At 38.7% G+C, this 25,490-nt stretch overlaps 1 protein-coding gene and 1 long non-coding RNA gene across 6 annotated transcripts in view; both read right to left on the bottom strand.

Moving 5' to 3' along the window:
- Positions 1 to 2,963: 2,963 nt before the first annotated feature.
- The window catches only part of LOC137180871 (poly(rC)-binding protein 4-like), a 182,207-nt gene continuing 159,680 nt past the window's right edge, over positions 2,964 to 25,490 (bottom strand). For 3 of the 4 annotated variants that reach the window (XM_067586144.1, XM_067586143.1, XM_067586146.1), the window contains one exon: positions 2,964 to 10,524. In XM_067586144.1, coding sequence (XP_067442245.1) covers positions 10,092 to 10,524 — 433 coding nt within the window. In that variant the 3' untranslated portion in view covers positions 2,964 to 10,091. The remainder of the gene's footprint in view (positions 10,525 to 25,490) is intronic. The other variant, XR_010928071.1, reaches the window with a different exon arrangement.
- LOC137180872 (uncharacterized) lies at positions 10,893 to 24,902 on the bottom strand. Of its 2 annotated transcripts, XR_010928073.1 has the most exons (4): positions 21,369 to 24,902; positions 20,339 to 20,517; positions 19,757 to 19,886; positions 10,893 to 18,712 (listed from the first exon to the last, which is right to left on the bottom strand). It is a non-coding gene; the product is annotated as an uncharacterized lncRNA (long non-coding RNA). The 2 variants fall into 2 exon arrangements; XR_010928072.1 differs by having other exon boundaries at positions 20,339 to 24,858.

Genomic DNA, 25,490 nt, shown 5'->3' with positions numbered 1-25,490 from the left:
CAGGTTTAATGAACACCTGCTGATAGAATGAGAGACATCATCATTTTCTCAGGCCTTAAAAAAACAAACAAAAAAATCATTATGTACAATGAAAAGTAAACAAACAGCTTATTTCTAATTCATCCCGTCACTGTGCTGTTGTTTCTCCCCTGCTGGTGTTAACTTGTGCACAGATGTGACGTCTGTATAATTATCTCCAGCGGTCCAGTTGCCTGGTGTCAGTGAAGGGTCCTCATATAAACATAATAATAATAACAATACATTTAATTTCACTTTTCAATCACAGTGAAACTCAATGTGCTACAGTATTAATAACACAGCATAAAGAAAATAACAATAAGAGTTGAGATGAATAAGCCTTCTAGGGTAGAAAGGCTTTTAGGCCTTTTTTAAAGGAGACTGGTGTCTGTGCTGCCCTCAGATGGTTGGGGAGGTTGTTCCATCAGCGTGGTGCAGCAGAGCAGAAGGATCCATCCTCCGTGGTTACTGCTGGGGGCCCGCAGGACCAAGCTGCTGGCACATCCGAGGGTGCAGGTGGAGGTTTGTGGTATGATCGGTTCCTGTAGGTAAGGAGGCGCATGTCTGTTGATGGATTTGTAGGTGAGTGGCAGGACTTTGTAGACAGGGAGCAACAGAATTATGTGTTATATGTTTGTGTTTCCGCTCTCTCATCAGGATCCTGGCAGCGCTGCTCTGAATGCACTGGAGCTTCTGGATGATCCTGCCAGGGATCCCTGTGAAGAGCGCATTGCAGTAGTCCAGTCTGGAGGAGGTAAAGGCATGGACGAGTTTCTCTGCATCTGACAGGGTTAGAGAGGGGCGGAGTTCGGAGATGTTTTTGAGACACACCGACCAGAGCCGCTATCCATTTAATTACTGTCTCCCTGACTCGCTTGTTTTTATCTATTTGGTCAGATTCATGTTGAGAGAGAAGAGAAAATAAAATGTGCGTGTTTGCCTTGCAGACACAAACATGGCGTTGATCTATTGCAAAATGAACAGCTCTCGTCTCGTCTGCTGCCTCCTCTTCAAAGACCACAATGCACACGCACGTGCACACGCGCACACATGCACACGCACACACACACACAAACACACAGACCACTAAAAGATGCAGACACAAGCACACACAGCAACACACACAAACTTTGATACACAGTCATCCAGACATGTAAGGACACACACAAAAACATGCTTCATACATAGAAGATTTATACACACACACACACACACACACACACACACACACACACACACACATTGTGCACGTGGGTACATGACGATCACTGACACAAGCATTTGTTCTTTTGCTCCAATCGCTATCACATACGCAAACACACACGTAAAAAATGCCCACACGGTATCTTTCTCACGAACACATACACACACACACACACACACACACACACACACACACACACACACACACACACACATGCATTCATACTCTATGCTGGCTATGAGCCGCCCTCTATAAACACTGAGAGCTGCCTGCCTGAGATGAAAGTGGGTCTTAGAATAAAAGCTTAGAGCTCAACAGCTGGTTAAATATAACACATACACACACACACATACAGACTATCAGCCAGCAATGTTGTGCATGTGTGTGTGTGTGTGTGTGTGTGTGTGTGTGTGTGGTTGAAGCTAGTGATCAGTCATCATGTCAGTCTGTGAGGTATCATTAAACTTGACTCCAGAGGGCACAATAACAACACGTTGTGTTTATTTTGCTCCTCTGACGGAAAGAAAACACTAACAGAGTTTTCACCTGTTCTCACCTTTTTCAAAACTACTGTGTGAGTGTAGCCGCGTCCAATCAGAGCGTCTCGAACTGTCCAATAATTACTGCAAATGTCCTGACTGTATCATAAAATACATCTGATTAAATGCAGATGCTTTCTTACAGTGCAGCTTTTCCCCTGTTAACACAAACTCAACACTTCCTCCGTGTTGATCTGTTGTCTGGATTAATTCAGTCCATTTGCACTAATTCCATCAGTACAGGAAGAGTCATGTCACGAGTTCCACTTTGCCTTTTTTTTCCCCCGAGAGATGTTAAGCTACCATTAATGAAACTCAACACTTCCTCCAGATTTATAAGTCTAACAGCCTTCCTTTTATAAATAGGCTTTTAAACAACAGTCAGGTGTCCATATGAAGAGGTAAAGAGGTTTTCGTCGCTGTAATTATCCTCCCTGTTCATACTGGCTATTAAAAGATCCTTCACATGTGCTTTCAGTATAAGTGATGGAGGCCAATGAAAAGAGGAAGCTAGTTTGGTAAGATTTGATGAATATTTACTTGCCCGTGCACTGTTACAGTATTTTCAGTAATTGCTGTTTGTTTACATGATGGTGAGATACACGCATACATCATGGTTGTAGCTGTAAAAACCTTTCTTGGAGGAAAAAGTCAGAAAATGTATGATTATGAACCAAGATCTCAAGTTATAAGGTGCTGCTTTTCTACATTTTTATTCTTCCTGTATGTGTGATGTTGGATGCTGCAGGCTGCTCCTGCTTGCATCTCAGATGTATAATTGCAATACAGAATGCACCCCAGAGTATTCTGACTGTAATTAAAGTTAAAAGTCAAGTACGTGCAGCATGCAGAAACATGCAAACAGGTTTTTTTTTTTTATTGCTAAATCGTGTGTGTGCATCACATCATATCCCTAACCCTCCACTGACTGTATGATAAATCTGAACATCAATCAGTCGACAGTGTTGTTTTCAGTGTGGGTTTTTATTTATTAGAACATGGCATGAATGGAAAGAAAACAGAATCACAAACACATCAGGCTGATATACAAACAGCAAAACCTCCCGTCTTCACAGGGAAGTAGAAATTAAAACAGAAAGATGGTAGTACTTCATACTCAGGAAAGAATACCTTGTTTTAATGGATATTTCATGTTCAAGTGCAATACCATATTCATAACTGTACTCATTTTTGTTCAGCAGTTGGTTCATAGTAAGTTGTTTGAGTGTATTTATATATGTTTGTCTGTTTGCAGTACAAGCTATGTGTGTTTTTGTAGTACAACCTGGAATGAGAGCATCATTATAGTAAATTTCTTCTCCGTGTTTGATAAAGTCTTGTATAATGTTGCTGAAACCTCCATCCTGCTGTCCCCAGGGCCTGATTCTTGCAACGCATTTACCCTGAAGAGCAATTTTTAACTTATTAATATTTTAATTCGGACAAAAACGTTGTAAAATATGTTCAGCTAAGAGTGGCTGCTGGATTATTCTCCTAATCTAATGATAATCTTCCGAATCTAAATAATAAAGATTTCTTGATTTAATGAGTGCACTCTGTGTTTGCCATTTCATAAAGAATCTCTTGTCACTAAGGGAATTCTGCGCTGCTTTTGTAGGCACACAAAGACCCCCAAGTTATAAAATGTGTTAATTAAAAATCTAGACTAGAGGTTGAATTATTTTTTCCTCAAAAGCAGCGCATGATTAGTTCAAATTTAACAAGGTTGTCTTTGCTTCGCCTTGAGCTAAAATCCACTATTCAGTGTTAGCAGTGACACAAAGTTCCAAAGTCCTATTAAATAATTACCACCAGCAATAGCACAGTAGTTTATTTTAGTTTATAAAGTTTCTAATCTGATGCCAATTTCCAATACTGCTAATATTCAATATTTTAAAGGAGGGAAGAAGTCGACTCTAACAGCGCTCTACAATCAGAGTGTTTTTGTAGTATCAACAACTCCAACAGAGTGAGACGTCTTCTCTGGTAAAATGATCAGCAAGTTGTCCTTAACATATATATATGTTTTTAATTTATTTTACTCAATATAAAAGGACTCAGATCAGGAACAGGGCCAAAAACACTTCATCAGGAGACCCAAAGATAAAATCTATGTGCAAACAAATTACGAACTGATCATCAGGAGTCGCACCAGTTGTTCATAAATTAAACACAACCTCGTTGTCAGTTGTCAACGCATCATAAATAAAAACCAGTTGCACCAAAAGCTAGTTGTTACGTAAAGATGAGTTGTTACTAAATATCTACATTTACTGACTACAGGTGGAAACTGTTGCGTTAGCTAGCTGAATGAACCAACTGACAAAGCTAACGTATTAACTCTTTTACTCTTCAATCTAAACAGATATTAGCGCGCTAACTTTAACATTGTCTGTTGGTTCGTTCAGTTAGCTAACGCGACAGGACTATGTAACACCAGCTGTTCATAAATCTATCATTTTGTGTGTAAAGTCTTTCCTAAGTTCTTAATAACTAACTAGTTTCAAACTCCATTAAAACTTAATAAATGTCTTAAATAGTAAACACTTTAGTAATGTGTAATTCTTTTGCTAGGAAACATCTGTTTCAACAACTAGTTGATTAATCAATTAGTTGATCAAGTAGTTGAGCAACTATTTTGATAATTGAATAATCATTTTAGTAATTTTTTTAAAGCAAAAACATCAAAAAATTAGCCAGTTTCAGCTTCTCACATGTGAGGATTTGATGCTTTATTTGCCGTACGTGACAGTAAACGGGACATTCTTGATTTTTGGATTGTTGGTCGCACAAAGCAAGAAATCTGAGGATGTCACTTTCTACTCTTCGATAATAAACAATAATTCTTGACTAATTTCTGATGAATAATCAAGAATATAATCTGCAGATGAATTGATAATGAAAACAACGTTAGCTTTGTCAGTTGGTTTGTTCAGCTAGCTAACGTAACAGTTCCACCTGCAGCCAGCGGCTCTGAATATTTAGCAGCAACTCTACTTAACAACTAGTTTGTGTGGTTTTAATTTCATGAATTTGCACTTATTAAACTCTAACGTTATAACGAGGCTAAGTTTGAATTTGAGGACAATAAGGAATGTTACAGGTGGTTTTTCTCTCTCACACTAACTCTTTATTTCATCTCATCTACCTTCTATATCCTGTATGCTTTGCCAATCACGGACGATTAAATGCAAATTAGGTAAAGCTGCATAAAGATTTGCTGTCCTTAAAATACAATGTTGGAGATCTGGATGTCACAGTGCCTGGCAGTGATGTTCTGTACTATTGTCTTTGATAAAAATAAATGTCAAAACCAGAATTGATCATCAGGGCAGATGTATTGTGAGTCAGACCCGTAATCTCCTTTTAGCCCTTTCGTTTTACTTCAGCCCACTTTCACAAGCACCAGCGCAGCCTCCACGTGACTCCACACATGGGTGACTGAGCTGAACCACACAGAGATGTTTTTGCATAGACATCAATTCAAGTCAAACTCATGCAAATGGATGAAAAGACACATGAACGACGAAAGACCGGAAAAAAGAGAGAACAGAAAACAGAAAACAGAAAACAGTGAAGACAGTGGAGAGGACGGATGAGTGACGTGATTAAACACGGGTGTCCACAGTTCAATTCAGTTCATCAACAAGGTTATCTGACTTTATAAAAATAAGTGAGCTTGTTTGATATACCACATTATCATCATTGTTTTTAAAAACAAACAAAAAGGACCAGAGAACTCTATGCATCGACAACCCACCAAGTTAAATATTAATGTGTTTGTTACAGTTGAAAAGTACACACACACACGTATATTTGCCTGCCGCTGTTGCTCCGCGATGTGTAGCTACTCATCCGCTCTGTTTAGTATTGCTTTTAGTTCACACTGTCAGTGCAATGACCAAGGCCTGTGTGTGTATGTGTGTGTGTGTGCGTGTGTGTGTGTGTGTGAATTGGCTGTATCTATACGTGTGCGTTACACTAATTGATTTGTCATTTTTGTGTGTATTTACATGTGTGTGTGTGTGTGTGTGTGCCAAGCAAACATGCAGCATTAGTCTCTGACACTCTGGCAAGGACAGTAAACCACGCTGAGCATCAGTTTAGTTGGAAAAATAAAAAAAAATAAAAAATAGAAATAAAAAGAGAACAGAACTCTGCCACAGAACTACAATAAGTAGACTAACCTCAACCCTAATCTGATTCTCCATCAATCACCATCATACAGCAGGGAGGGAGCACCGTGAGGGTGATCAATAATCCAACTGTTATGTCTAAAAGTCTGAGAGTGGTGACTGACAGTATTGATTTTGGGTGCATAATGAGGAAATGGCATAGTTTTATAGTTTTATAAGCAATGTGGACCTGGAAGTACAGAAATGAGTATCACTCAGATCTCATCAATAGTCATTATTAGAAAATAAGATGGAAACATCAGGAAAAAGGTTATTCAACAGTTATGTGAACTGAAAATCCCTAAATGAATAAATAAATTAATGATGTTGAAACTGAGAGCCAAAGTCAAACTGGAACTTCCAGATTCTGGTCCAGAAGTAGGAAAACCTCGTTAAAAATCTCATTAACATGTAACTCAAGCAGGTAGGGTCAGTTTTTCGGAGTAAGTTAGTTTTGTTTTAATGGTTTTAAGGCCTTTTTTTCGCTGGTGAAAATTAGCATTATAACAGTTAACTGCATACTGCAAATGCACCATGCTAACCAAGCTAGCAGCTAGCAGCTAGCATTAGGGTCAGCTCATTAACGTGTAACTCAAGCAGGTAGGGTCAGTTTTTCGGGTAAGTTAATTTTGTTTTAATGGTTTTAAGGCCGTTTTTCGCAAATTAGCATTATAACAGTTAACTGTAGACTGCAAATGGACTGTGCTAACCAAGCTAGCAGTTAGCATTAGGGTCAGCTCCACCATCTCGTCCAAATACGGTCACTCCTGGCTCCAAAAATCCAGGATGGCGACGGTCAAAATGCCAAACTCGAGCCTTCAAAGCAGGAAACCACAAACCAATGACTATGTCCATTATTATTTACAGTCTACGGTGTAACGATGCCTTTTTTATCCTCTTTAAATCTTTAATCAGCTGGTTATGATGTTTTACTTTGTTATACACAACAAAATGATGATTTCATCCTTTATATTGTGAGTAAGAGTGATGCATCGTCCCTTTAGTCTACCAGGAAAAGATGATTTTGCGTTGAAGTGTGTTTAAGCCAGATACACAGTGTGTCCCTGATGTATCTGCTAACAGCTGACAGGGTTATTGATCGATATTACTGATCCAGGAATGACTTAACAAGATGCTGATACAACTGGCTTTCAAAACTCACTTTACCAAAACTCCTTGCTGTAGATATTTCCACATAAAAATTACATTTATGTCAGGAAATGTGATTTTTCTTTTCTTTTATACCAACTTTAACAGATTTTAGGTTCATATAAGTTGACAGGAAGTGTTAGTTCTACTTTATTGTAGTTCTGTGGAGGCTGAAAGTTGAGAAGCAGCGCAGACTTTTACAAACACATGTCCCCAGTCAGAAAGTGTGTGTGGTAAAATGTCCAGTTTGAGCTCACAAGTGAAAACACTACTCTTCTATCTAACAAAAAACATCTGGTTATTAGCATTAATGGTACAGTGATCGTTTTTTCCCCCCCAAAAAAACAAAAACAAAGTTAATTTTGTTCACACAACTAAATAGAAAACAGAAAAAAAAAAACAGTTTTATAGTATTTACCTGCAGCCATGTTGGAAAAAGAAAGATTTTGTTTTTTTTTTATTTCTAAAACTGTAAATGTAATAGTCATCTTAATAAGTTAAAAAATAATTTAAACAACACATTTAAAATTGTGAACAAAAACAAGTACACTGTTACGTTTTTTTTTAAATCTGTTGTAGGTTTTAAAAAAAAAAAACTCTACAACAAATACTAAAAATAAAGAAAAAATAACAGACAGGAAGCAGAAAGGAAATATACAAGTAGACATCATTGTATACAAAAGCCGAGTTGTTCAGCTCAGTGTTAGTGACCAGTGATATAAACTCTCTGAGGGAATATTTCATATTAGTCAATAAATATGAGAGTATACAATAGAATAAAGAGAGAAAGAGGGGAAAGCTGAATAGTCTCTATGGCTTTTACAGGCTTTCTGGCCCAAATAACCTTAAATATCAGAATCATCGTACAGTAGCTACAAACACCCGCCGACCCTCAAACAGTCACTCTGATCAGGGCAAAAACAAGTCATCAATAAAACATAACCAAAGTGGGATTATTGGAAAACGATACTGACCTGCTGAACTGGACTTTTTCCCTGATTTATCAGAGGGAAAAGTTTATTACTTTACGTGCACTTTCTTTATTATTAAACCACAAAGCTCTTTCTTTCTCATCTTAATTCATCTTAATTCCATGATGTTCATAGAATAAAGAAACAGATCCTGATCAACCCAAAAATACATATAATTTATTCATTTCTTTAATTCCTTAAGTTGTAAATTTGGAATATCCACATGTACTACAGGAGGGTTTAGACCAGTGCTCTCCCAGTTATAACACCTGCATCCCTCTCAGCTAAACATGACGCAGTGGACGCCTGTTATATCTGTTAAATAAACTGATGTAACATACGTGTGAACTTACATAACAGCCTCTAGTCGAGTCGAATTGATAGAAGAGTTTTTGCAGAGAAATTTAAACTACAGTTAAATAATTAAATAAATAGATAAGTAACTGTAATAGACAAAACAATTTTATCAGTATTATTATTATTATTATTATTAAACTCAACCTACAATCTAACATATAACCATCTGACTGTCAGATGTTTTCAGAGAGATTGAACTCTTTAGTGTGAGGACCTTTATGCTTGTGTCAGAGTGTATTTCCCTGCTGTAGAGAAGATCTATTTGATACCCTGAATTAACACAGAGACATAAAGCATCCCTGGGTTTGTGTCAGTCCCAAATTTTCTATAAACTAATGAAAACTACAACATGTAATTTGTGACTTTTTTGAGTTATGGCTGTGTTGAGGAACTCTTATCTACAAGGGGCGAGTTGAGAGGAGTAAGTAACCTGAGTTGTTTATTAAACTGATGAATATCTGCACAGAAATGTGAAGATTTGATGCAAAAAATACCAAAACAAAGCTTCCTGCTCGCTGTATGTCATCCCCTTACAAAGCTACTGTACAAGATTGTCTGCACATTTTATAATCACCACTGAGAAATGAAAAGTCAAAAATATCCCACATGCTGCCTGATGATTAGTACTACGGGATTATGAGCGATCACACAGATATTCTTTTGTGTTTTATCAGTCGTACAACATTCTTGTCACACTCGCCAGGCTTTCAGGCTTTGACAGGCAAACAAAACAAGTTTTTGAAATTGCCACTAAAAGAAAAAAAAACGACATGAATGTGGTGTTTGTGTCCTGTAAAAAAGGTCAAAAAAAGCAAGACGGAGAATATTATTCATCATCCTCTATTTGTTCTTCAATTTATTTGTCCCATGTGGAGCTTAGACGGATATATCAGCGTGGAAATCTGACAAAATCCCATCATTGCTTTTCTGATTAGGCAAAGATATGACGAGAGTCGCGGTAATCTGCTGTCACACAGAGTTCAGTTAACAGACTTTGGCAGTTCATTATCATTGTTTGTGTGAGTTTTGCAGAGGAAACGACGGGTTTAGTTAGAAACACATGAATTTACAGCCTCTGTTTGTTGCTGCGTGCGGCTGCCATGTTGGCAGGAATATAACACGAGGGATGTCTAGATCAGATCTTCTTTTTGAATCAACAGAGAGTGTTGCATTATGGGTTGTTAGTAGCCTTAATGTTGCTAGGCTAGTGAGTTTCTTCCAGTCCTACAGGAGTTTCTGATCATCTGCAGCAGACGAAATAAATTACAGTGAAAATGATGTTCTTACTGCAGAAGATTTATGTTCTGCTTTAATGGAAGAATTTCTCTCTTCTTCTGGGATTAATAGTATCTCAGGGAAACTTTCCCAACAGGACGAGTGTTGAAAGTGAAAGTCGTATCTTCAAAGCGTTTTTTTTTTCTTTCTTTTCAAAAACAGGTGTGGTCTCATATTCAGGTCAGTACGGTATTACGTGGTGGGCTTAAGTCACATCTGAAATCATACATTTTCCAATGATCCCACTTTAATATTTTTGAGTGATGAAGAAGGAAGAGAGGCAGAGGAAGAAGAAAGAAAGAGAGAGAGTAGAAGACGGAAAATAAAACTGCCCTTCCCGTCTAAAAAACCAGCCTCTTTCCCAGCAGCTACCTCAGTGATTATTCTTTCTTTTCCCGCTTCATCAGTACGGTGCAAACTTCTGTCTCTCTGGCTTCTTCATCCCGTTGGCCGAGGACGAGATCTTGGCCGTGTAGGACGCCAGAGCCGCCGCTGCGTGAGCCTGAACCGGAACACCCGCGGTCGCCGCCGTCGCTACCGAGCCCGGTAACATGGGCGCCCCGATAGCTGCCGCCGCCGCCGCCGCTGCTGCTGCTGAGGTGGGAGGGGTGGAGAGTGCCAGGTAAGGGATGGATTTCACTCCCAGGAGGCTGGAGAGGGGGAGGGCGTAGGGAGCGCCCAGGATGGGAGCGTGGGGCAGTGTGGCACCCATCGCTGCCAGGGGGGAGGAAGAGGACGAGGCGGAGGCAGGGGGGGCGGGCTGGGTGAAGCTCATGGTCAGGTCAACGGGAGACGGCATGGAGGAGGACTGGGCGGTGGATTTGGCGGTCTCTAAACTGGAGGAGGAGGAGGAGGAGGGGAGGGAGAGGAGGTGGAGGGAAGGGAGGGAGGGAGGGGGGGGGACGGAGGGTGGAGGAAGGGGAGGAGACGGGTAAGGGAGAGGGAGTTTTGGATGGAGAAGGGTTAGAGGGTTAAATAAAAGACATGTTAAAGAAATCAAGAGTAAAAAACCAAAAAAGGAAACTAAACCCGAACGAAAAACAAACAGGATCTTTTGGAGAGTAAAAAAATGAAACAAAGGAAGTTTGACAAAACTAAAATCATAAGACAGGTGTGTTTTGCTGGAGGTTGCAACAGATTATTGTAGGGGAGTTCGCTGTACGGATGGGGGGTGTGCTGTATAAGTTGGGGTGATGGCTTGGGAGGGGAGGAGGGAACAAAACCATTATAGATATATATTAGGATGGAAGCTCAGAGATGATGATGCTTCAGAAAACAGGAACACAAGTAGCACAAAACTTTTTCCAGAAAGTCTTACCACCTCCAGGTCAGCTTTATGTGATACATTCAAGTTTTCTGTCAATAATCAATGCAAAAAATTGGATATATAAACTGAAAACTGTGGCCTTGTTATAAACCTGACAGGACAGAGGAGTTCAGGCTTTATTACAAACAATTTCACTACATAAACTTCTGTGTGACCTGTCGGATGTGCGGGAAAAACACTTAACATTAATTACTGTTACATCCAGACGATCCGTGTTAATTACCAGCGCTTCTCTTATCATTTCAGCTGCTGTGTGACGCTGCAGATATTTAATAAACTCAAAGGAAAGAATCTGACACGCAGCCAGCTGTGGGCTAAAAACAGAACATCAGCACTGATGCATTCAATGACACCTAAACAACATTACTGGTGAGATTCAGACATTAAAGGACAGGTCCAAAATCCACAGTGTGTCCACACAGTCATTTAAAAGTCTCTGTGAAGCTTCTATTCAGCTTCAGCAGTCTGAGTTAGTCATATCAAGTGGATATCTGACACATTTACAGTCTTTTTAAGCATCAAATTCCCTCTTTGTGTTTCCTCAGACAGTGTTTCCCTGTTGAGCTGCAGGTGGAAGTATAGTAACAAAAAGAGGGACTTTGGCACTAAAAAGACTGTAACGTTGAAAGATATCTACTTGATTTGACTCATTTGGACGCTGAAGCTTCATATTAGCCTCAGATAAACTTTTAGATACATTTTTTGCACTGAAGGAGGACTGTGGATTATGAAGGGATCTTCTAATGGTCAGTATGAGGAGGAGGAATGATTACAGTAAGAAAAACATGTTTCAATGTTTGGGTTCCTGACTGTTTTAAAAATTGTGAACTGTCCTTTAATCTAAACATGTTACAGACCTGCCTGAATCACATTATTAGCTACAGTATATCTTGACAGATGTTGAATAGGAGAACAGATGTGAAATACTACAGAGACATGACAAACCCCCCCAACATACATGACAGTTGATTTGTGATTTTGCAGAGCTCCGTGTGTGCAAACGTCTGCTAATTAAAGACATGCAACTTGTTGTGCTTTAAGCGTTTTTTTTTATTTATTATGGACCAGTCTCTGTGCTGAAACGTGGAGAAGAGCCTGCAGCAGTGGAGGCAGCAGCGTGAACGACTCCGCTCGTTGTAAATGTAACTCTACTGCTCGCTTGCATGTGTCCTGCCATGTGCATCGCTGCATTTCTTCCCCGACAATCCAAGTAAAGTTACTCTCTGATATATTAAAATATATATAATAATAGTTAATGGTCTGATCTAGTATTTGTGTATTTTAAAGTTGTGTAGAACTGAAGATTATTTTAATTAAACATTCTGCTGCAGCCATCTTAAATGCATCAAGCATTGACTGGCATGGAAACATTCACTGTATCCACTCAAGTTGTGGCTTCTTCCCTCTTCTCTGCACACTGTGGAGGAAGTGTGTGTGTGTGTGTGTGTGTGTGTGTGTGTGTATATCTGACAGGTTCCCTGATTGTACAGGAAGGTCCAGAGGGAGCGTGCTGCAAGGCATGAATAATCAACAGCAGATAAAAGAGAGTCACGTTCAGATCAGAGCGGTCATTCTCCATTTTTGGCACTGCCACAACCGCACGAAGCAAACGCACCGTTCTCCTCCCGATACACGTGTGCGTGAGTTAAGATAATAAAATAAAAAATGTCTCACGACTTGAACTGTTGCATGATTTTGCAGCAGCGGTATTTCACCATGATGTCCTGTGGTGAAGACTTGCATCATGTGCAGCGATAGACGTGAATAATGGCAGTTGTGTTTGATCTGCACAGGTTGGCAGGTTCATACATACTGTAGGCAAGCAGGAATATCACACACACACACACACACACACACACACACACACACACACACACACACACACACACACTGAACAACAGAGCTCACTGCATAATGCTTCATACTGTTAATGGATCACATATTCTGCACATTTTCAGCTCTATATTTATATTCTGGGGCTCTACTAGAATATCTTGTCATGATTTACAATTAAAAACTCCTTATTTATCTTATTCTGGCCCTTTATTCAGCCCCTCAGTTAAGCCTCTGTCTGAAGCAGGCTGGTTTAGCTCCTGTCTCTTTAAAGATCCAGTGAAATGAAAAATACATTTCCCCAGTTTTAATCCTGTGTTGTTCATTTATCTCTTGTTTTATGCCAAATATATGTCAAAGAAATCAGTGTATTTTTACATCCAAATCCCTCTTTTCGCTTCCTGTAAAATGGTGTCAAATGTTTGATGACTCATCCTGCACTTTCAGTTCATCCAATCAAATGTGATTTTGTGGCAGAAGTCTGATTCATTCATCACACCCTCGTCCTCTTGATCTAACAACAGGTGAGGGAGGTGTGTGTGGAGCCAACAGTCCTCTGTAGCTCCAACCAGCAAACATCTGGACACTTTGGCTTGTAACATGTCCCCGCCCCTTTTTTGGGGGGGGAAACAAACAACACTCGCCATAGACTTTAATGTAAAATAGCAGTACAAAACAACAACAATAGAAAACCAGTCATAGAACGCACAAGATACATCGAAAAGATTAATCTGATCCATCTTCAGTCATGTCCCTTCAGTCTTCCAGCATCAAGCTGGTGTAATAAGCCCAATCAATGGCCAGCTAGCTAGCTAGCTAGCAATAGCACCTAGCTACGTCATAGCCTATAACTAATGTTAGCCCAGTCATTCTAGCCTGAGCCCCAACCAGTAACTGTTAGCAGCCTACAAAGAAACACTACAACCTATTCTTTATATAATGTAGGTTACAGGAAGCTATGAATTCCTACACAATTATTAGCTACCTTGATTCTGCAAAGCGGATATAAATGAGTTTTGAGGCGTCGTTTAAAACAGTCCAAGGATTCAGCCGATCTAACAGAATTGTGGAAGATGATTCCACAGAGTTGGGGGGGCTGGGAATGCGAATGTGCGGTCACCTTTTGATTTGCGGTAGAAGATAGAAGGCCGAGATTTGAGGATCAGAGAGGTCGTGAGGTGGAACGGGGAACAAGGAGCTCAGAAATGTCGCTAGGGGCGAAGTCATGGAGTGCTTTATGTGTAATCAGCAGGATCTTGTAGTTTATTCTGAATCGTACTGGAAGCCAATGGAGGGATGCAAGAACGGGGGTAATGTGGGACCTACGGCTAGTTCTGATTAGAAGTCTAGCTGCTGTATTTTGGATTAACTGTGGATGTTTTAGAGAAGACTGACTGAGGCAGGTGTAAAGGGAGTTACAGTAGTCTAACCGGGGGAAAATTAATGTGTATTCAAGAACAGTAGGGGGCAATATAGGTCTTATTTTCGCAATATTTCTTAACTGAAGAAAACAGGATTGGACGAGCTTATTAACATGATGGTCAAACGTCATATACTGGTCGAAGATGATACCGAGATTCTTAGCAGTGGATTTAATGTTCAGGTGAAGTGGGCCGATAAACTGAGTAGCAGCATTGACAAAGATTTCAGAACCAATTAAAAGAACTTCAGTTTTGTCAGGGTTTAGATGGAGAAAATTTTGGGTCATACACTCTTTGGTAGCAGCTTAACACTCATGGAGGGAGGACGGTTGGTTCAAGTTAACAAGTAACACAGGTGACTCGTTTCACACACTGGTAAATGAGCAGAGCAGCCGTCAACACACAAGCCTACCTTAATGGCCAGAAGACCTCTCGTTAGTGTGCTCTTCTCTGCCTGCTCTTCAATAATTACATCCCAACTGTGTCCAAAGCCCTTTTATTTTCTTCCATGCCCACTTTCTCTTTCTGATATTGTTAAACTCTTCACCTCCAGCTAGCCCTAACATCAGTTCGACTGTGTGCTGTGTGATTGTAGATGTGATTCTATGTAACCCTACTCTGATTGGTAATTATATGCACTTGTTAATCAACAGAAATAAATAATCTAAAAAAGGTTATATGACTGAGTGTGACCCTCTCTCTAGTAGATAGATTCCTGTAGCCTTTGTCTATGTGAAATTACTTCAAGCAAGATGAAAAAATACAAATCCCTGGAAGCGTTCAAATGTTTCACAGACGGGTGGTTGCAGATGATCCATCATCTGAAACCTGAAGGATCAGACAGTACCGTCGTTAAGACCCAGGTCAGGCATCTTATAGGGTCACACAGAAGCCTCACAACAGCTGGGTTGCTGTCAGAAGTGATGGGAAAATCCTGGCAGCCCATTGTGACTGCATGTCAGGGTAAGACCTCACCAAAAACAAGCTGCCTGATGATGTGGGTAACAATTGTGTGCTCCTTGTGATGCCCTGCAATTTTTCTACCTCTGTTTATTCTGTAAATAACTCTCACATCACTGCATCCTCTTGTGCTATAGTCAAGGCTGTAATAAAGACTATGTATAGACTCTATATGTCCTCTAGTCTACAGCAATGACATTCTTTCCACCCCTGCAGATATTCTGTGCATATTCTATTTATTATTCTCCTATTACTGTAAATTCTGTACAGCATTGACAGGGATCTTTGCCCCACTGCATTTGCACAATACCTCTATCACTATTTTATTCAGCCTACTTCTATCTGTTTATCAATATTATAGTAGATTTATTTTTGTCTTATTTGTGTGAACAAGCATCAAGTTAAATTCCTTGTATGTGTCAATGTACTTGACCAATAAACCTGATACTTTGGGAAAGCTGCTCACATGTTTAAGCTTGTGTACATCTGGGTTACACCAGAGTTAGATGTACTAGCATCGCCTGTGCCTGGAATGCTGTCTCAACCAAAACTCTTGAACCGGCAATAATGAACGATTGAGTGAGGAAGTGGCAGGAACCACAGACCCATCCCAAAAAGCTTCGGCCTTACAGTAAAACCTCAGTATTGCAAACGCTCTCTAAAACAAAGAAGCTTCTCATTGGCTTCAGCACTTTCAAGAACCATGCTGATGCTTTCATTCTCTAACCCCAGTTCAACAACTTAGAAGGCTTTACAGAAGAGAGAAAGCCTCTCAAGTGGAGGAGGAAACAAAAGACCGAGCTGTCTGTAAGGCTTGGCATCAGCATCGGGTCGGGGCGGATCCACCGCACACACACTTATAAATCATATCTGCAGTCACTCATCTGCCAACCCACTGAAAATTCCATCTCTCCAGTCAGGCAAGGACCACGAGGTGGACGCCATAGACACCCACAAATACGCTCTCGGCCTGTGCACTGCAACTTACAACACCTCGTCTTGCGTAATGGTGTCCGAGTATGTTTACAAGACCCACATTGACCTGAGAGTGGCTGGCTTTAGAATCTGTAAAGATAAGCCATACGTTGGGGTGTTTTGTGATGAAAACAATCACTCCACCGACTAGACAGAAGATACGAGAGGACATGTGGACACTTTATTTCCCTTGAAGATGAACCACTCGTACTATACTCAGTTGTAGGTTTAGTGGCACGTCTTACCGATGTACGGTCATTTAACGTGTACACTATGTTACAGAACTCATAAAGTGGTTTGAGGACAGTCATCTTTTGTTGAATGTAACAAAAATAAAAGAAATGTGTCTAGATGTTAACAAGAACAAACTGTCAAACCCTCTATTTAAACCAATTATGGTTACAGGCCATGAGGAGGAGCAAGTGAGCTCCTTTAATTACCTGCGGACTGTGTTAGACCAATCTTTTACCCTCACACATCATGCGTTTACTCTTCCTGCTGCGTAAACTAAGGAAGTCTGTAAACAGTGTGTATCAATCCAATACTTATTTTTAATATTGTGTCCTGGTTCAACCACCTAAATGTGAAAATCAAGACAAAACTTTCCAAAGTAGGTAAAGTTGGCAGTACAATTACAGGCTGCAAACCCAACTGTCCTATCATCATGGCAAAGCAGTCCAACGCTTAAGTGGCCTAATCTTAGACAACCGCAGCCATCCTGTAAATCACCACTTTCAGCTACCGCCCTCAGGGTAAAAGGTACACAAGTCCCCCGTGCAAAGAAAAATATTTATAGACAATTGTTTGTCCCTGTTGCCATAAAATATCTTCATCATTAAGGACAGCCACTTTGTGAAGCCAGCCTGCTACCTCAGCACACAACATTTTATATCTGCTTATTTAAACCTGATTCACTCCTCACCATCAAGTGCTCCTTTTAATGTAGCTTCTATTGTGTTTTTATGTAAATGTGTCTTTAATGTGTCCTGTCTGGATGTGATATGATGTGTTTTAATGTACTCTTTTAATAGCAGATTCTTTGCACGTGCAAGCCAAAGACAAATTTCTGCCTTTTGCACGTGAAAAGTAGACAATTAATTGCCATTATGTCTAGATGTCAATCTGAAAGCACAACACTGAATACTAAAATAAAATGAACATGAGTAAATTTGTAAGTATGGACATTTATGCTGCCAGGTGCCTTTTTTTCCTTGGATGGCTTGGGGGCCAATCTTAATCATCTTCTTCAAGCTAGACTTAAAAAGCCCAACACATTACCATATAAATGTCTTACAGGTGCAGATGCAGATGTTTACCCGTCATGCAGGTTATGCTGATATCATAACCTGGACCCCTGCAGCAATGCACCATCTTTCCATGTCTCATGAAATGAGGATTTCATGTTGAAGACAGTAGATACCATATATATACCCTCAGCTGACTGGAGCCTCAGTCACCAGGACGGATCAGGAGGTTTGAGGTAAACCAACTTACAGTTAAACACCAATCAGAGCGAAGACAGTGGATTTGTGATAAAAACACAAACATTTATTATTAAATACATTCTAATTAATGCATTCCTTTATTTGGGCTTCATGTAGAGTTGGACGATATGGAAGCAATTAATGAGACAATCATAAAAAATAATTTAAATATTGATGTATATTATGATACCTATATCTAGTGTTGAATAATCTGCCTGATGTTCAGCACCCTGAACACACTTTAGTATGATATCAAACCAAAACACAACCTTTCTCTTGAGGGAAATATAAGATATGTGCTTATTATCATTAAACAGTGTGATCCCATAGAAAGACTATAAATGATGACAGTGAATTATTGCCATCCCCAAACTACATGACAGGTAATTAAAACAACTTGTATCACAATTAATTTGTTGTGTTTCCAGGAGATGGAAGCAGAATCTACAGAGAGAGCAGAGCTCTACTGTAGATGCAGGTAGATATACGGGACATATGAACTAAGAAGCCACCGAATCAGTAAATATGTTACAGTTTAGGCCTAGAAGTATATAGTTTACAGGCAGACTTGTGCAGGTAAAGCAATGCAAATGCACAGAACAGATCCAGATCCAGATTAAGTGAGGTGCTGGTTTGAGCAAAATAAAACTAAACATTTTCACTGCAAAGTGCACAAAAAAAACAACAACCCGTGAACCTGATGAAATGCTCTTCTTATTTTCTGCACTCTGCAGTGAAAATTTAATCAAGTTCTGTCTTGAACGTATCCTTGAAGCGTTATGATTTTGATATGTGATCCAGCATCTCCCTTAATGTGCCTCATGATTTCTTATCCCCCCAACACTGTCATGGTTGAACACAACACTTGATGACATATTGACTAACTCAGCACAAATATGTACAGTTTTGTCAACTGTTGCCTCCTCTTCGCTTCCCGTTTCATCTCGCAGACGCTTCACAAACTGCACAGCAAGCGAGCCGTCGAGGATGTGAAACCTGTTCTTCAAGAAGTCGATCACATTATCTGTGAGAAAGAGCACATCAATAAAATCATCCACATCATCCAGCAAAATTATTTGTATTTGTATTCAAATAAAAGTGGAAAGAGGCTTAAAAATCCTGTTTTTGTTTTTATTACGCTTTTAATTTTAGAAAATTAGAGTGTTACAATAAGTGTTCATGAAGCGTGTGTCAGTAGCTCAGCTTTATCTCTGGGGAACACTCCCAACTCTGGGAATGATGTCCAAATTAGGAAATGTGCGTCATGTAGCAGGTGGATGTGACTCCCCTCACTGAGACCTGCTGATAGACGTCACAGCGGAGCAGAGGAGAGACACTGAGATAGTGATGTAACCGACCTGCACGCTGGTATTTGACATGATTTATTTTTCTTCCTGAAAACAAATAATTTTTAAAATATTTGTATGAAACAAATATTCGTAAAAAAAAAAAAAAAAAACAACCCACTATTTGTGCTTTACCGAATAATGTATTTGTATTTGGGCACAGCCTTAATATCTATACTATAGTAGAAGAAGATACTGGCACTTGTGGATAATAATAATAATCTGTTTGTACAGTTTGGCTGCATTTTTTTACTTTATTGTTTTCCCACACTGCTTGAAAATGTCAAAACATGAACTAGAGACTTGATGGCAAAGAAATCTTTTCCTTTATTGTAAATTTTGTGAAGATCCTGGAAAAGGGCTTCATCACCCACAGCAGTGACTTAGAATCTTAACAAATGAAATCTTCTTGTACTTATTTGTGGTTCTCATGTTCAATTTGTTCAAGAAATGATAATAAAGTCTTTGCTATTTATTTTGGTTTGTTTTTGTTGCCAAATAAACTCAGAATATTGCACTTTTTACTGAAATGTTGTCGGTCTCCCTTATTGTTTGTGGACATTTCACCGGAGAGAAAAGGGATATATATATATATATATATATATATATATATATGCTCAGTATACAATGAACAGGATATTGACTTGGTAGATTCATAAAATACTTGAATGCAAGTGAAATTGTATTCTTGTGATTCATCATTTATGATGATTGAAACTTACCAATACGTATCAGAACGTTGGAGATTCTTCAACAGCTGCTTCCTCCCTTTGGTGAACTCTGAGGTAATTAGACCAACACCTAACAGAGCAAAGTCCTCCTGAGGGGTAAAACCCCCGATCGGTCCAAGATCTGGAACACATGAATAAAACATAATCCAAATTATTTGTTAAATATCCGTAAAGAGTATCCTGGGCATTTCTGTTTAGGACTGTGGTCCTAAACTTGGACTTAATTCAATCAAATCTAGCCCAGGATACCATGCATAAATGTCTAATACTATTCATTATGCAACCTTGATCTATTCAAGCTTACTCCTAATATAAGATGTGGTCAGATTTGGATATTTTGTTAAAGTAATGAGAGGGCTTAGACCATGTAGACGAATGCTGGGCAACAAATTCACATCAAAAAAGGAAAACGAGCGTACAAAGTCATATGCCTCAACAAATGAACGGATGTCTTTGTACCTACGGACTCTTCATCAGGTTTGGCTCAATAAAGACACATTCAGAACAGCTATGTTGAAGCATGCAGCTCATTTTCCTTTTCCGAGGTTTAGATCAATAAATAGTCTACATTACCTGGTGTCTGGGTTGGTGGTTGGTGGTCTCCAGTGAGGATATGAATCCTGATTGTCTGATGATCTTGACATCTGACGCTCTGCCACCCCAACCTTTTGAAAGGAACGTGATACTTCCAGCGGAGCTACAGGCAATGAAGTACCGTTGTCCATTTTTTATAGTGTAAGTAAGTCTTCACCCTGTGTGAAATAAAGACGGATGGATTAACTTTTTTTGTGTCTACATTGTCTGGCATGATGTGGACTCGCCATAATTTCACCTTTTTAGCACTGAGAAACTAGACACTGTAATGCACCCTCTCACCAATAAAGTGGGGAAAGTGGTTAAGCCTTCAAAAACCATGATATGTATTCTTTTCCAAAATTGTAAGTCCACGGTCTAGTAACATGTGTCATTTGTATGTTCTACTCATGTAACAGTTGCAAACTGCACATTGTATCAAACATTATGAGCTGCCGCGGCTTCGTGCCGTTCATGTTACCCAGTTAAATGCATAACTGGCCTATAATGTCACTATGATATTTGATACAATGTACAGTTAATGATTATTTCTTCAGTAGAACTTATGAATACATGTCTGACTATAGCCTAAGCTGTGAACTTTGTGTCATAGTTTTTGAAGAATAAAACACATTTCCTCTTGGATTGGAGCCTGACGAGAGGATGCAGCACAATGCAAAATTTTTCTGTAATAAAGGAAACGGTTCAGTTATGGGCTGTATTAGTTATCATGCAAGACAATGTTTAAATAAACTTTGATTAATAAAACAAACCTGTCATTTAAGACTTTGAAAATTACTTTTCTATGGAAAAATCTAAATAATAAATATGCACAAGTCTGTCATTTCCTTGGAAGCCTGAAATCTTGATACATCAAAGGTAGCTAAGGTTAGCATTAACGTGTTAGCCTCACATAGCGATCTGCTCTCAGTAATCTAAACATGAGGAAAGTATGTAATGTTGTTGCTAGCTATCTGCTCATAACATATAATTGTTAATCAGACGTAGCGTTAGCTAAGTCAGCTCTTACCTGATACGAAATGTTTTCCACACACATAAGTGCGTGAAGATGCAGGGTCTCATAGCTTCCTGTTGTCTTCCCTTCGTATAGCTTGGAGCCGTAAAGCCCTTCTATCAGGATCTTTTTTTAGGACATGGCAGGGCAACAAATCGGAGATGAGCCTTTTTGGATTTATTGTTGGTGCAACCAACTACACAGCAACTCCTCAGCATAGTGTTATTAATTTAAACCCGTTTGTTTAAAGTGTTTATGCAGTTCCTGTCTATGCAGAACACGGGATTGTTTTCCCCTAAAAAGGGTCGTGGTGATGAGAGCCTACTCTGGATGATTTTTTTTATTACTGGTCTGATGTATTGCACTAAACTCTAAGCCCCGCCCACCTTTTTAGTGGTCCAATCAAATGTGATGGATTTGATTTAAATCCCTTTTGTAACTGTACACCGCTCAAATATTCTAAAGACGCTCTGACTTCCCTTCAGTTGGGACTTTAAGGCTGATTTTAGTGTGTGTGTCCATATTTTGCTCATTAAAGGACATATTCTGCAAATTTCCAGCTCTATATTTATATTCTGGGGCTCTACTGGAATATCTTTGTGTGATTTACAGTTAAAAACTCCTTATTTATCTTCTACTGGTCCTTTATGCAGCCCCTCAGTTCAGCCTCTGTCTGAAACAGGCCGTTTTAGCTCCTGTCTCTTTAAGGCCCTGCCTCCTGATGACCCCACTCTGTTCTGATTGGTCAGCTTCAAGAAGCTTCCTCCGGCTCCGGAGGCTACATAAACAAACTATAGTAGCAGGATTTCATTTCTTTTTCTCCTTCTTTACTCAAAATGTCAACTTCTCACATACATCCGTGCATGTTGGAGCTGAATCAGATCTGAAATATGAGAGTGAACAGCCTCAGCAAAACGATTACAGAACAGATGGATGTTTATAGACATAAACATATGATGTCATCTCACCAGGAAAGTAAAAAAAAGGCTGAAACCTGAGCTGTCTTACAGGCAGCATTTCTACATACATTCACTTCAAGTTTTGGAACTTTAGTCATGTTCATCGCAACAGTATGAAAATTACAGAAAATCACAAAAAGCTTACAATGTTCCCTTTAAAAGAAAAAATACTGCATACACCAGAAAGACGGAGACAAAATAATATCAGTGGTAGTTTGATGGAATATGACCGACTGATTCTAGTTTAATAAATGCTTTACTATGCCAACTCCACTTCTTACTAAAGTGGCAGTTAATGATCTTATTTTCTTATTTTTTAGAGTTTTGTTCTCTCTACTGAGGAGAAAATGTTTCCTGCACTGTGTTGCACAGTCAGTGGTGACAAATATAAAACTAACAGCCTGCAGAGGTTCTTGCAGCACAAATTTTTACAGTAAAACAGCTACACATGAACATGTAACAGCCTCTCTGCATGAATAATAAATGTTTTAGCATGTGGAGATTACACACTACTTGTGAGTTCATGAAAAGTTACTAAAATCATGCAGATGTTCTCACACAGTGATGTCATTTATTTATCTGATGTTTGCAGTCAGACGGTGAGAGACGTCAGACAGGAGACGGAGAGTCTTATCTGTCCGTTGACTGATTAAAATAAATATAATGGGGGAAAAAAAGCGGATTTGTTGTGGGTACTTCACCTCCTCTGACCTGACATTTCAGACTGAATGAGGCTGACCCGTCCCAACATGTGTGTGTGTGTGTGTGTGTGTGTGTTAGTACAAGTGTGTGTGTGATCTGCCCAACCTATTCTCCCCGCTGCTGTCAGGAAGAGTGGTAAGTGAAACATCAATTTCATCCTGAATCCAATCATGAATTTGCATATTCATGGTGGTAACTGGTATTAAACCTGCCCGGCAGTCTGTATGTCGCGTCTCTCATATCGTGAACCTGATTAAACGGCTGAGAGACGCAGGAACCGACGTGCGGAGCTTCATTTCTTTTTTATCATGTAATGATTCTCGTGCGACACATCCTACAGATGTACTTTATGATGCATGAGCTGTGCAAAGAGTGTTTGTGGTATAATGGCACTCCACTTAACCCACTAACGGATTTAAAAAAAAAAAAAAAACCCAGGGTAAGTTGTGTTTGCTGCCCTTTGCATTCTATGTCAAACATTCTTATTTATACAAAAATAAAAAGTCTTGTTTTTTATCTGATATTCACAAAAAAGCAGAGAAATCAGACATAACCTTTGGCTTCAGTAGTAATGATAAAAAAAAACACTTTTTGTAGGTTGTGATATAAAAACTTATGATTTCAGTAGGAAGATATTTTGCACTTTCTGCATTATTTCCATTTTATATACTGTGTATATAATGACACTTCCTGCTCATTGACAACCTCTTGCTTTAATCTGTTAATCTGTTAAACTTGTGTCTATACATTTATTTATATTTTACATCGTTCTTCTTTGTCCACATTCTCTGTCTATACATGTTGTTTATCCATATCAGGATTTTATGCACAGTTTCTGTAAATCTGCACATTTTTCTAACATCTCAGGTTGATTTATTCTTTTTCTTTTCATTTATCTATTTATCTTGTGGTGTTCTGTGTAAATACTGTTCTTATTGTATAGTACCACAGTTTTGCATCATTACTTTTGGTCATTGCAACTTGAATTTTTCTTTTTGTTTTTATCTATCTATCTATCTATCTATCTATAAACTGGAGTTAATGGCTGTCAGATGATGTTATAACAGAATAGACCAGAGCTGTAGGTCTGTTTGTGTGGTTGTGTAGCCAAGGTGTTCATTCTCAGGTGATCTGTTAAAGTGACTTATTAAATAATTAAGTAGAAAAACTACAGACTGCATCATGCTGATCAGTAATATGAGGTAGAAAATAGACTCCGACACTCTCAAAAGTTGAATTAGTCCGGTTTTCTCAGGCAAAATGAAATGACTGAACATCATAATTTAGGGAAGAAAAGCTTGACGGTGTTGTTTTATCTGTGGTCTCGACTCTGTGTTCGTTATAAAAGAGTCACAGTAAAAGAAAAGAATTACTAAAAAAGCAAAAACAGCAAAATTTCCAGATGTTTCAGCCTTGTTCTCAAAAGATCCTTTTACTTAACTTATCATTTTAAAGGTAGACTACGCAGGATTATTAGCTGAGGAGGGGCCACCAACCGACAAATCCTGCATAGTATATCTTTAAGTAAAACTACCAATACAGCCGTGTAAAAACCACTCCATTAAAAGTAAAAGTACTGCATGAAAAATCCTCCTACAGTAAAAGTACATAAGTATTATGAGCTTGATGTAGTTAAAGTATTACAGTAAAAGTACATAAGTATTATGAGCTTGATGTAGTTAAAGTATTACAGTAAAAGTACATAAGTATTATGAGCTTGATGTAGTTAAAGTATTGCAGTAAAAGTACATAAGTATTATGAGCTTGATGTAGTTAAAGTATTGCAGTAAAAGTACATAAGTATTATGAGCTTGATGTAGTTAAAGTATTGCAGTAAAAGTACATAAGTATTATGAGCTTGATGTAGTTAAAGTATTGCACTAAAAGTACATAAGTATTATGAGCTTGATGTAGTTAAAGTATTGCAGTAAAAGTACATAAGTATTATGAGCTTGATGTAGTTAAAGTATTACTTTAAAAGTACATAAGTATTATGAGCTTGATGTAGTTAAAGTATTACTTTAAAAGTACATAAGTATTATGAGCTTGATGTAGTTAAAGTATTGCAGTAAAAGTACATAAGTATTATGAGCTTGATGTAGTTAAAGTATTGCAGTAAAAGTACATAAGTATTATGAGCTTGATGTAGTTAAAGTATTGCAGTAAAAGTACATAAGTATTATGAGCTTGATGTAGTTAAAGTATTGCAGTAAAAGTACATAAGTATTATGAGCTTGATGTAGTTAAAGTATTGCAGTAAAAGTACATAAGTATTATGAGCTTGATGTAGTTAAAGTATTGCAGTAAAAGTACATAAGTATTATGAGCTTGATGTAGTTAAAGTATTGCAGTAAAAGTAGTGGTTTGGTCCCTCTGACTGATATATTATTATATATGACATCATTAGATTATTAATAGTGAAGCATCAGTGTTAGAGCAGCATGTTACTGTTGTAGCTGCTGGAGGTGGAGCTAGT

Source organism: Thunnus thynnus, chromosome 4 (assembly GCF_963924715.1).
Source record: "Thunnus thynnus chromosome 4, fThuThy2.1, whole genome shotgun sequence".
NCBI classification, from domain to species: Eukaryota; Metazoa; Chordata; class Actinopteri; order Scombriformes; family Scombridae; genus Thunnus; species Thunnus thynnus.
Note: the sequence above shows the minus strand (reverse complement) of the source record. Positions and strands in the feature narration are given on the sequence as shown.